Source organism: Taudactylus pleione, unplaced genomic scaffold (assembly GCF_031769625.1).
Source record: "Taudactylus pleione unplaced genomic scaffold, aTauple2 ptg000244l, whole genome shotgun sequence".
NCBI lineage: Eukaryota > Metazoa > Chordata > Amphibia > Anura > Myobatrachidae > Taudactylus > Taudactylus pleione.
The window spans coordinates 12,524,818-12,537,724 of NW_028284646.1; the positions used below are offsets into that span (position 1 = coordinate 12,524,818).

Here is a 12,907-nt window from a genome sequence, read left to right on the forward strand (position 1 = left end):
CAAAGGGGGCGTGCTGTCACTCACCATCGACAGCGCACCCCCTTTGGTGCGAGACCCCGAGCGACGGATTCCTTGTCGCTCGCCGGAGCTCCCTCCGTCGTGCGCATGCGCACTTCGGCACCATCGACCCGCTTGCGAGCGTCCTGCGCTCGCGAGCGGGTCTGAATCAGCCCCAGACTTCTATGTAGTCTATACTATTTAAGTGAACATGAGCCCAAAGCACCTCTCCCCCCACTTTTTACCAGCCAAGCCCATGGTACCACACCTATCTCTTGCATTGATGATGTCAATAAATTTTGTTTTTGTTATTGCTCAGCTTTAACTTGACAGACTGAGATGAAACAAAGTGCAGGATATTTCTAGGAGTTTCCTTTACAAAACGTTGCAGTTTTTTTGAAAATTGGTTCAGTAGATTTTGTCACCTTGGAACAAACAGACACACAATGTTCTTATTATATTAGTATATATAGATAGTATGACTTTTTTTGATAGTCTGCAGATTTTTACGATTTTTATCTGTTGCCTAGCAACAATTTACATTTGCAGGTGTGAATAAGACTATAGATTTTATTTCTCGTTACATAACATTGTTGTATTTGGAGTTGACCATTGTTTTTGCATCCTCTTTCTATTCTGTGTTCCATTTCTAGGCCAGCTGCTTTCTCCTGCACAGTTGGACTGGGACATGTTGGTTGATGCACAATACCTGTTCTCTGCATCTCCCGCTCCAGAAGGGGCAAATTCGGCATCTGGTGTTAGCAGTGAATCTGGTTGGCAGTGCCGGGTTGTCATCCATGGCTGTGTTGGGAGCAAGAATCATTCCTGGGAAACAGCAGTAAACCTGGAGCACCTTCTGAGTAGTTCTTCTGGAGATGATGTGGGAAACTATATTGAGAATGAAGGGTGCTATGACCTGCATCAGCTGGCTGCATGCTCTGTGATTCGGGACAATGAGGATATGGCCTGGAGAGAGTGTGACATTGAGCATGGTAATAACACCTTGTTACACTTTGATGTAGAAATTCAAATAACCAGTGGTTACATTTCATTTTCGGAGGTCACCATTACACAATATACAAATTGCTCTATTTCAGGCTACTCTCGTCGATTTCGTCTGAAAGCTATACAGACCAGCAAGTCATTCTCTCAAGCCTCCACTTTTACTTGCCCTGTCCCGGTAGACCCCACTACGCAGGATGCACTTCCAGGGCACAAGATTGTGCGTAGATGTAAGGAGTGGGACATGCAATGCAGTGAGGTTGTTACCTGTGAGAAATCCACAGGTAACGACCTCAAATACATAAAAATATCTATCTCTAGGTGGGCGCAATAGAAAGCACAGCAGCAGAAACTCAGGAAGTTGGTATGTGGGAGACAAACACTCTGACAATACAGGTGACACATTTGAAAATGCAGGTAAAATAATCTGTACTTTTTGCACATATGTCCTGTAAATGTTATATTTGTCCTCGAAAAAGCCATCTGGTATAATTCTGTATTGCTAGTGTAGTATAGTCATAAGGGAGATTATTTGAAGTGCGGTAGCATGTGATTTATTTCAATAATTCAAACACTGATTTAACAAATCCCTTGTACTACTCTAGCAAGGCATTACTATGACAGATAATAATGGTTTCTATTTACTGATAAATGCTCCATGGCAGCCATTATAATGGGGTAACTCCATTTGAGAATTATAGTTGAATAACAACCTCCCTGGATGGTACAGTATATATTGAAGATGTCATGCCAACAGTAAAGCATCCTGAGACCAGGCATGTGTGAGGTTGCTTCTCAGTCAAGGGAGTGGGATCACTCACAATTTTGCCTAAGAACACAGCCATGAATAAAGAATGGTACCAAGACCTCTGCCAAAAGCAACTTCTCCCAACCATCCAAGAACAGTTTGGTGAGGAACAATGCCTTTTCCAGCATGATGGAGCACCTTACCATAAGGCAAAAGTGATAAAGTGGCTCGGGGAACAAAACATCGAAATTTTGGGTTCATGGCCAGAAAACTCCCCAGACCTCTTAATCCCATTGAGAACATGTGGTCAATGCTCAAGAGGCGGGTGGACAAACAAAAACCCACAAATTCTGACAAACTCCAAGCATTGATTAGGCAAGAATGGGCGGCCATCAGTCAGTATGTGGCCCAGAAGTTGATTGACAGCATGCCAGGGCGAATAGCAGAGGTCTTGAAAAAGAAGGGTCAACACTGCAAATATTGACACTTTGCATAAACTTATTGTAATTGTCATTAAAAGCCTTTGACAATTATGGAATGCTTGTGATTTTACTTCAGTATACCATAGTAACATCTGACAAAAAGGTCTAAAAACACTGAAGCAGCAAACTTTGTGTAAACCAATATTTTGTGCCATTCTCAAAACTTTTTGCCATGGCTGTATCAAAGGACAAATACCTTGCTCACATATATTTATTTATTACCAGTTATTTGTATAGTGCACACATATTCCATAGCGCTTTACCATTTGATTTGGCCATTCACATCAGTCCCTGCCCCAGTGGATCTTATAATCTATATATCACATGCACACACATACACACTCGGGTAAATTTGTGTTGGGATCCAATTAACATACCAGTATATTTTTGGAGTGTGGGAGGAAACCGGAGTACCCGGAGGAAACCCACGCAAGCACAGGGAGAATATACAAACTCCACACAGGTAGGGCCGTGGTGGGAATCAAACCCATGACCTCAGTGCTGTGGAGGCAGTAATGCTAACCACTACACCGTCTGTGCTGCCCTATAGGACGGGATGCATGATCGCATGCATAGTGGCATTTAGTAACGCCATATGTATAATCCTTTAAGTAAAGGCCAGCTCTTCCAATAAGAGCTGTCCTTTGCGGTACCGGGTTTATGACCTGGGAGTCCCTCTGCACATGTTCGGCCGTTGGATAGCGCATGCACGAGCCACAGAGGTCCCTGGGAGGGGATCCTATTGAATCACTCTCTGGGAACTGTCCTGATAAGAAGCTTCTATTAGGTTGCCTATTGGGGCCAAGCTCCAGAAAGCGCTTGGTGCATGTAGAAAATACAGTCAAACCCTTGAAAATGGCATTTTCAGGGGTTTGAACGCAATTTTAGCCTTGCTGAATCCTACCAAACTATATAATCCAGGAATGTCCAAGCAATACTGTTCAGGAGGCTGAATTATTTCTATCAGTTGGGAATTACATTTAGAACACACATTTCTTCTTCAGGGTCCATAGGGATCCACAGGAAGGAGTGATCCAGTGGTTGGAGTGATCCTGTTTTGAGTTTTGTGCGGCAGTATTTAGATGCACCTTTTCAACATGGGGACTGCTCAGGCAGTCCCAAGCTTTAATTTTATGTTTTTATTTTATTTCTGTTCTAGCGTTAGCAGTAATAAAACTCCTGCACTGCGACTCCACCTCCCTCCGCCGGGCCGCAACACCAGTAACTTCTCTGGAGATTTCGGCAGATCATGGCAGAGCTGGTTAGCGGCAGCGCCGAGGCCCGGCCTGCAACCGGACGCACGGAGATGTCAGGTAAGGCGATTCCTCGCTTACGGGGACACGACCACGGCAGTTCTTGCTTCCGACGCACCGGAAGCCGCTGCAGTGAGGGCTCGGGGGCCGTCCACTCCCTCACTAGACCACCGGGACCTTATCGTCTGACGCCGGAGATAGGCAGCAGATGCTTCTGCTGCCATGAGGCCAGCGTACCCGGCCGGTTGACGCAGCTTAGGGGAGGTAAGCCCTTCCCCGACCCATCAAAGGTTTTCCCGCATCTGTGTCGCTCTTCCTAACCCCCTCATGCATATGAGACGCTAACAGCCCACTATAGGTGCTCTGCTGCAGCAGTTTGGTCTCCCTGTATACCTCTCCCCTGGGTCAGGTATATAGTGCTTTATATCCTACCAAAATTTGAGCAGTTGATTCAGGGTCCATTGCAACTAACTTGCATATGCATTGTATGTGACTTTTTGCTAGCTGTTGTGTTGATACTGCCTTTTATTTCTGACTGTCAGTCATAACTCACTTTTTTTTTTTTTAATCTTTGCACTTCACATTTACTAGTTATTTGTGAAGGCTGTCATAATACATTGCATTGTTACCTTTATAATTGATATGTCAAAAGCTAAAGGGAAACAGGAGGTTGAGGCCCCTTTGCTGGTTTTATGTAAAAGCTGTTTGGTAGGCTTGTCCCCTCAGGACTTTATATAGGATGGTTTGTGTGCCGTTATAAAGAACCACCTCACCAGTCCAGTTTGCCAGCCCCTGTACAGGAGCCATCTTGCGTATCCTTGTCTCAGGCGATGACGCAGCTAGTTAATAGTTTGGCTACTCCCAAGCTGCGTCCTTTAATAGGATACCCACAGAAGTTTCAGCATGCTATGTTTGCCCCTTCTATAGAGACTTCCTCGATGGATATTTATGCCCACTCAAGTCAGAGTATGGCTCAGTCGGCTGTTGCGATCCGGTAGTCACTAAGGCGCATAAGCGAACTTTATCTTTTTATCAGTCTGCTAAGTATGTAGATTCAGACGCATCATCAGAAGAATCCAATGATGCGTCAGGTTCTTCTCCAGGGTCTAGGTCTGGAGAGGAGGACCATCCTTCTACAGTGGATGTCCCCTTCTTTGGTGAGGAATGTCAAATCAATCCTAAATATACAGGATGATGACCCTGTTCCTAGACACCAGAAGGTGGTAAAAGCAGCTCATTGAACTTATGGAAGAGGCATGGAGTAACCTGGATAAACGGTCCCATGCTACGAAAAGAATAGCATCTTTGTATCCTTTCCCAGCTACTGAATGTACTAAGTGGGAAATCTCTCCTAGTGTGGATGCTCATGTGACACATTTAGTCAGGAGTGCTAAGTTGCCTATTCCCTCAGCATCTTCTCTTAAGGATTCTACAGATAGAAAAATGTAAACATGTCTAAAAGTAGTATTTTCATTGTCTGGAGCTGTTACTCGACCAGCTATGGCCGGGGCTTGGGTATCCAAGGCTGTTGAAGAATGGACAGGGGCTTTGGAAGATACTCTACCAACTGTCAGATCCTCCTCCCCACTGTCTCACAGCCTTCACCTTCAGAGCTGTATTGTGTATGGAGAATTGTGTTGCTAACTGTTACTTGTGTTCTGTTTTATATTTTGGTTACTGTATTGTAATGTTCTGTGTACCCTTTACTGTATGTACGGCGCTGCGGACCACTTGTGGCGCCCTATAAATAAAATGTAATAATAATAATACCAAATGCTACCAGAGAACAGCTGACATACAGCCATGGCCAAAAGTTTTGAGAATGACACAAAATATTGTTTTTTACAAAGTTTACTGCTTCAGTGTTTTTAGACCTTTTTGTCAGATGTTACTATGGTATACTGAAGTAAAATTACAAGCATTTCATGAGTGTCAAATGCTTTTATTGACAATTACATTAAGTTTATGCAGAGTCAATATTTGCAGTGTTGACCCTTCTTTTTCAAGATCTCTGCAATTCGCCCTGGCATGCTGTCAATCAACTTCTGGGCCACATACTGACTGATGGCCGCCAGTTCTTGCCTAATCAATGCTTGGAGTTTGTCAGAATTGTGGGTTTTTGTTTGTCCACAAGGGAAATGATAAACTTTCTGATCTGGGCAGAACGTTATCTTCTGGCTATCTCGGCAATATTCATCACGGGAGTCCTCAACTGGGAAATGGACTTCCTAAGTCGTTAGGACATACACGCCGGAGAGTGGTTTCTCCATCGGGGGGGTTTTTCAACTCCTGGTGAACAAATTGGGCCTATCAGACGTAGACTTCACATTCACAAGGTCCCCAGCTACGAGTCCAAGACCAAAGAGCCCTCAGCCGCATTTGTGGACGCACTGTCAGTGAGATGGGACTTCAAACTCCCGTATCTGGTTGATGAAATGTAGGATAATATAAATACACCACTAACTTAAGGCCTTCAAGCGACTGTCTTTTGGCTGTTTGGGATAACAAGAGATATGGTAAGAACTTACCTTTGTTATCTCTGTTTCTACGAAGTCCATAGGGTCCACAGGGTTGACCTTGGGGTATAGGTTGGGAACCAAATCCGGGCACCACGCAGTTAAAGCTTTTAGCTCCCAGGATGCACTGGGTCCACTCTCCCTATAACCCCACCCCCAAGCCAGAGGCACCTCAGTTTGTAAGTAGCCAAAGGCCGGAGGAGGAGAGAAAAAGAGAGAGAAAACTGGAACACTCAATAACCATACTCACCGAAATGGGAGACGGAAAACCGGTGACCAGCCACACAGCCCATATGAAGCCAGGTGCGTCAGGGCGGGCGCCCTGTGGACCCTATGGACTTCGTAGAAACAGAGATAACAAAGGTAAGTTCTTACCATATCTCTTGTTTTCTACTTCAGGGTCCATAGGGGGTCCACAGGGTTGACCTTGGGGATGTCCCAAAGCAGTTCAACCAAGGGTGGGGACGCTCCTGTGCTGAGAGGAGAATCCGTCGCCAAAAAGGAAGCATCCTGAGAGGCAAAGGAAACCAATGCCTAGAACCTTAAAAAGGTGTGGACAGAAGACCACGTGGCCACCTAGTAAGGCAAAACAGCCGAGGCGCCACAGCGAGCCGCACACGAGGGTCACATGCCCGAGAAAAAAGCATCAACAACAGGAAGGCCTACCCATGGGTAGGCCCCTGAGGAAGACCTACGAGGCCATCCAAGCCAACATTTGGTTATAGGCCGGCCATCCTTTCCTGTGAAAACTAGAAATCTCAGACCACCAATAAGGAGTCCGATTTCCGTAAGGAACCTGAACGGATCACATAAATCCAAAGAGGCCAGACCACAGTCAATGAGGCCACACCAGCCGAGAGGACTGGGGACAGAATGGCCGTACCATAAGTTCCAGAATAATATGGAACCTGAAAACCACTAAGAAGAAACACAGGGCGAGAGCAACTCCCACCCTGACATGATGCCCTCCAGAAGAAGGAGCCACATGAGAACGCTCCCAATTCAGACACTCTCCTGGTTGATATAAACACCCTGAGAGAAAGAGAGAGCCTAAGCAATAGACCATGTAATGGCTATCACAACCAGCGGTTCCATTGACTGTCCCCGGAGGTAACGAAGAACCACTACTTACTCCCAAGGAGTCCCTAGGGAGGACAAATGGAGGCATAATCAAGAAAACACTCCAAAGGATGAACTGGATACCAGAGTGAAGCAATTCCATATCTTAACCATACTGACAGTGTAGAGATCCGCACTGTCAGGAAGACCAGGCCAAGTGTGAAACCCAAGCCAGCCGGAAGGAATGCCAGAATATCTGGAAATCCTGGACACCGGAGGATTGTATCGACAGGTACAATACCATAAGATTTATGGCTGCCACAGTTTGTGGTAGGTCCCAGCAAAAGCTGATCCATGTGCTCTAATCATTCCAACGATGACAAAGCCAGGGAAGCCGTAAGACCACTGTAAGGACACAGTCAAAGACAAACGACCCAGGTCCAAGGCAAAACCAAGGACCCTGAGACAACAGGTCCGGGCAGTGAAGCATCAGGGATGGAGTATCGATGTAGAGACTCCGAAGATCCAAGTACCCCTGACATCTGGGGCAATCAGGAGCCACCAGCAGGAAAGCATCTCCGTCTCGATTGAAAACACTTCCAAAGACCTCGAGGAAGAAGGGAGACCAGAGAACACAGGTACACAAAGTGGAAGGACCACTTCACCGACAAAGAGTCGCTGAAGTTTGCTTCAGAATCCCCAGAGCTGAACTGTAACACCATAGTGTGATAAAGTCAGAAGGCCATGAGGGTCACCTCAGGGGGGCCCCCCCTGCTCACCAGGAGATGAAACCTCTCTTGGGGAAGAGACTAGTCCCCGGGATGCACGTCGTGACGGCTGAGGACTCCCGCTTCCCAATGGAGAGCTCCTGAAATGAACGCTGCCGAGATGGTCGGGTTGGAGACCCTCGGACTATGTCCGAATATGTGACATACCTGTCATTGCCACCAAACGAACAGTGTTGCTAAAAAGGAAGCCACTGTCCTGACCCTGTCGGACTGAACCTTTTCAGGTTCACCGGGAAACAAGAGTTATGCCAGAGTAAGTTAATTGACAGGGTGGAATCGACAGACGTCCAACTGCACTGAAAAGGATTCGATCCAGACACTGTCCCTAGCAAAGAAAACCCTGGACGAGATGGCCATAGCCACCCGGACAGGGACCGACTTGCCTCCGGAGAGAGCATCATCGTTTGAACAGTTATCCGACAGAAAAAACTCATTCCATCTGGAGATGAGCCAATTATGGAAAGGCCTGGAATGGAACTGAGCCCATTCCACCATGCATCCCAGAGTGTAAAGACATCTGTCGACTGCGCAGACAACCATGTACTCCTAATGGAAGAGAGGAGATTCCGTCTTACGCCAGAAGAATTCTCAGATTCTGAGAATCCAGCAGGGATCCTAGATGAAGAATACCCAGAGAGGGATGCAGGGAGGACTTTTTCCCCGTTGATTAAACGTCTGCACCCTGAAGAAGCCACAGTCATCCTGACCTGGCCGTAAAGTACCCCGGTGATCCCGCTAAGAGCAGGAGGCCGTCCAGGTACAGGAGCATTGGGATATACTGAACAGAAGAACTGTCAGAAAATCCAAAACGCTGGTAAACCCCTGTGGGGCTGAGGACAGTCCCAACAGGCAGAGCCCGAAAAATTGTAAGTGTTGCTGTGATACAGCAAACCTCAGCCCATGCTGAGGAAAGGTCTCTGTAAGTACCCGTAGGCACGCGTCCTGTATATCCAGTGATACCCTAAAGTCCCCAGGTTCCAAACATCGTATGATGGAGCATAGGGATTTCCTCCTGAGCAGAGGTAGCTTTAGGAACTGGTTCAGGGAATTGAGACAGAGAACAGGCCAAAGAGGACCATTCAGCCACCGCACCAGAAAGAAAACAGAACAACCAGTCCCTCACTGAGATAGTGGGGATGGCCCAATTAGCTCCGCTTACCGCAACAACTGCATAGCTTTCTGGATCTGTAAGGCCCTTGTAAAGAGGGCGTACCCTCCTACCCACGTAGCCGCGGCAACTTGACACTAATACCGGGCGAACTGAGAAAATCGGTATCTCCCAGTTGTAGGCCTGTCCCGTCAGACTGAAGAGATATCCGTAGGTTCAGAAGCAGGATCGGCTGGCAGTCCAGGCCTGCTCGGTACTGGATATGTCGGCCCTTGTAGATGCCGACAGTCTACGAAGAAACAGACCTTTAGGCTGACCCAGAGGACAAAAAAGACTTAACAGACTTAGTCTGAGGCCTTGTAGTGGGCATAGCTGAAAGCGGTAAACTTGTCGTTAGTAATACTGCCAATGTTACTACAATCTTGTCAAGGTCAGGACCAAACAATATCAACCCTAAAGATGGTATCTGCACCTCTGCATTCCCAGAGCGCAGCCATAGGGTATTACGGAGGATACAGTCGCAGCCGGAACTCTGAAAGTTAGGAGACTGGTATCCAATATAGGCATTTCCACCTATGACAACAGCATATATTACGTGAGCGACCAAATACATTTGAACCCCCGACGTGTTGGAGGGGAAAAAACGTTACAAATGCATCAACCCAATATGCAATAGTTTTAACCAACCATGCTATAGCCATGGTAGGATGGGTAACAACTCCTGAAAGCAAGTATACTGATTTCAGGCAGAGTTACCACCTACGGATCCGAAGAATCCGACCACGCAGGAATGGGAGGCGTAGTAACGTCTGTAATCAGACGAGTAACACGCCCATCCCCCCCAGGAGGGGCTCGTGATGACCCTCAGGGAATTTGGGACAGGAGGCCAAACACTGTTGTAACACCTCCTATCTGGCAACAGCCAGAGTCCCGCTATGCGATCCACCCGCTAGTCAGCAACAGGTAACCCGAAGGCACGCAATACTGAGGGTGTATGATACAGGTGCAGGTCAACATTCACTCTAACCAGAATGGACCTGCTACCAGCCCTAAAGCAGGGATAATAATACCTGAAATAGGCTTCCCCCCGTGTAAGAGGGAAAGAGCCCCGAACAGTACCCAGTTCACGGCAGAGCCAACTGGGAAGTAACCACAGGGCGTCAACCACGCCAATTAGCGTTTCGTAGAAAACGACATCCACCCAGGGTGGCTGTTGTGGTAATCCCTGCAAGGGGAATGACAGACTATTGTGGCACCAGGGGGAATTCATATACTGCGAAAAACCCCTGCAGGGAGCGGTAGTCTGTGTCACAGGGGAAGAGTGCAAGAAGCTGCGAGATACCCTGAGATGAAAAGGGCAGTATGGTGAAGTAACCCCAAGTGAGGTACAACAATGGGGCCCGCCCGGCGATCCGCAATTGAGAGGATCCCGAGAAAACAAACCGCCCAAGGGGGTCGTGAAAGAGGCCGGCACCAGATGACGCCACATACAGAACCCTTTATGAGTCAAATCCTCCGCACTAACACCTGCAGCACATGACTTGCAGGATAGTAAAAATGGGTGCAGTATAACGCTCTATCTCCTGGTCAGACATATCTGACCAATCTTGGCGGAAATATTAAGCAGCACTATACTGGTCCTGACTGATGCCAAAAATTAGCTGCAGGGACCCATTTTCAGCGTATGCAACACACAGTTCCATCTAAAATATGGCAACGTGCAGCACGCAACAGTATGTGACAAACCACACAAATATTAACAAGTATATAAATGTGAGGTCTCAGAACCACCCTAAGTACAGCTGTATTAGGGCAGATAAAGAAAAGGGATAGATATACACTGACAGGTGAGAGAATAAAGTACAGTCAGCACTAGCATAAGTCACATACAATGCAGATATATACATATATACATAAACATGTCATATAATATACTGCACTATTACACTGCATTCAACTGCCCAGATTCAGTGTCTGGGAAGGCTACAGCGCTGTGTACACTGACCTGATGGTGAGGTACGCAGGGGGACTGGACTCACTGCCATCCTGAGAGATTTCTGCTGCACCACAGAGATAAAATGGCCGCTGGAGACCTCAGAGGAAGCGTGGCCCGCGGAGGAAGCAGCTCAGCGACGCCAGACTATGGATACTGAAAGGCGCGCTGAGCTGAGGGGAGGAGCCGCTGTAACAGGGAAGGCTGCCTCCCCTGGCCGGCTATTAACCCCCGGGACGCCGGCTCCCTGCACCGATCGTTAAGTCCCTGGTGGTCTAGTGGACACACGGGGTATGGGGGGCCCGCCGCCACTGCCGGCGCCTCCGGTCTGTCCCCTGAGACCGGAGGCACAGGACTGCATTTGAAATGCGCGGATCACCGCAAGCGGTGATCCGCGACCTTACCTGCTCCCCGTGGATCCGGCAGCAGTCCTGGGCGCCCGCAGAGTCCGGCTAGTACAGACTCTGGGGTCCCGCTGAGATCCCCAGATCTGTACTGGCGTCTCAGCGCCAGCGGGGTGACGGAGCGGCAGCTTAGACGTCCTATGGACAGTCCGACGCTGCCGCTCTGAAGAGTCCAAAGTCCATGAAAAAACTTTGTCCCTAAAAAAATAAAATAAGCTTAGGGGCTGCTAATCAGCTCCCCCTGCGCTAACGGTGACCCGACTCCGGCCGGGCACCAACTTAAACTGAGGTGCCTCTGGCTTGGGGGTGGGGTTATAGGGAGAGTGGACCCAGTGCATCCTGGGAGCTAAAAGCTTTAACTGCGTGGTGCCCGGATTTGGTTCCCAACCTATACCCCAAGGTCAACCCTGTGGACCCCCTATGGACCCTGAAGTAGAAAATGCTCAAATGGTGCAAACATGGTCTCTCAAAAGGTCATAACTCTGGGAACCATTCCTGTTCCCCTTAAGCCTGACAGGATTATCCTGGGTGCATGGAATGGCACTGCATGTGTGCATGCACATACCTTTTTTTAATCTAAGGCTGGGTACACATTTAATGATGTGTACCCAGCCGATCTGTCGTATGACGGGACCTGGCAAGTGCATATACACTTGCCGATGTTGGAAGCGACATCGCGGGCCATGCTGCATGCAGGTCCGACGGACGATGTCACTAACAATATGTGGGAGTGTGCATCTTTCCGCGACCTAGTCTGTACACACTGGACGATATGTTGTCCAATCTGGCGGAATGGATGACATATCGTCTAGTGTGTGTACCCAGCATAAAAGCTTCATTTTAATTTGTTTGCTACCAGAACTGCTCAGTAAAGGAGCAGAATAGTGGACCTGGGCAGGCAGCCCATCCAAATGGTGTATCCTCTGGCCTGAAGGAAAACTTTAAGCCCCTGCATATAAGCAGAAATGTTTTTCTAACTCTGCCTGTGTAGCTGGCCAGAGACAGGAAAATAAAAGGGGAAGAGAAGGAGCTCCATTATATATCTTCCAAGGTTTTTTTTTTTTTTAAACAAATGGTTTCAATATTTCTAGAATGGAGCTAGACCATTGCAAAGGCTGCCATATTGAATCAAAAAAATATAGCCTAGCATCCAGTAGCTCTAACCCATCCCCATTATTATGCTGCATGGTAACACTGCAACAGTGTAAATTTGAAACATGTTGCTAATGATCGAATACAATGTTTCCCAAAATTAATTATAAAGGTGTTCTGTTAAAGTAACAGAATAAAAAAAACATCTATTTCATAAATCTTTGCACCCAATGTTATTAGTCTGTAGTACAGCAATCAGTCTATTAAATGACATTGTGTCTTTGCAGTGCTGGCCAAATAGCTTCTAGTTTGCACAAGTGATACTATATTTGAGAGGTGACATTTTTAGTTGGCCCATTTGTTATGTAGATGATACATTTTAAAATACCGTTCTAATGGGTTATAGATTTGTAAGTATTCACTTGAGAACTCAGCTGCTCAGTCCTCTCCCATTCCTTCTCACAG

At 47.2% G+C, this 12,907-nt stretch overlaps 1 protein-coding gene across 2 annotated transcripts in view; it reads left to right on the forward strand.

The window, feature by feature from the left end:
* VWA5B2 (von Willebrand factor A domain containing 5B2) overlaps window positions 1-12,907 on the forward strand; it is a 53,116-nt gene that overhangs the window by 38,072 nt on the left and 2,137 nt on the right. For both annotated transcript variants that reach the window (XM_088479701.1, XM_088479702.1), the window contains 3 exons: window positions 651-989; window positions 1,095-1,229; window positions 1,321-1,416. In XM_088479701.1, coding sequence (XP_088335827.1) covers window positions 651-989; window positions 1,095-1,229; window positions 1,321-1,416 — 570 coding nt within the window. The remainder of the gene's footprint in view (window positions 1-650; window positions 990-1,094; window positions 1,230-1,320; window positions 1,417-12,907) is intronic.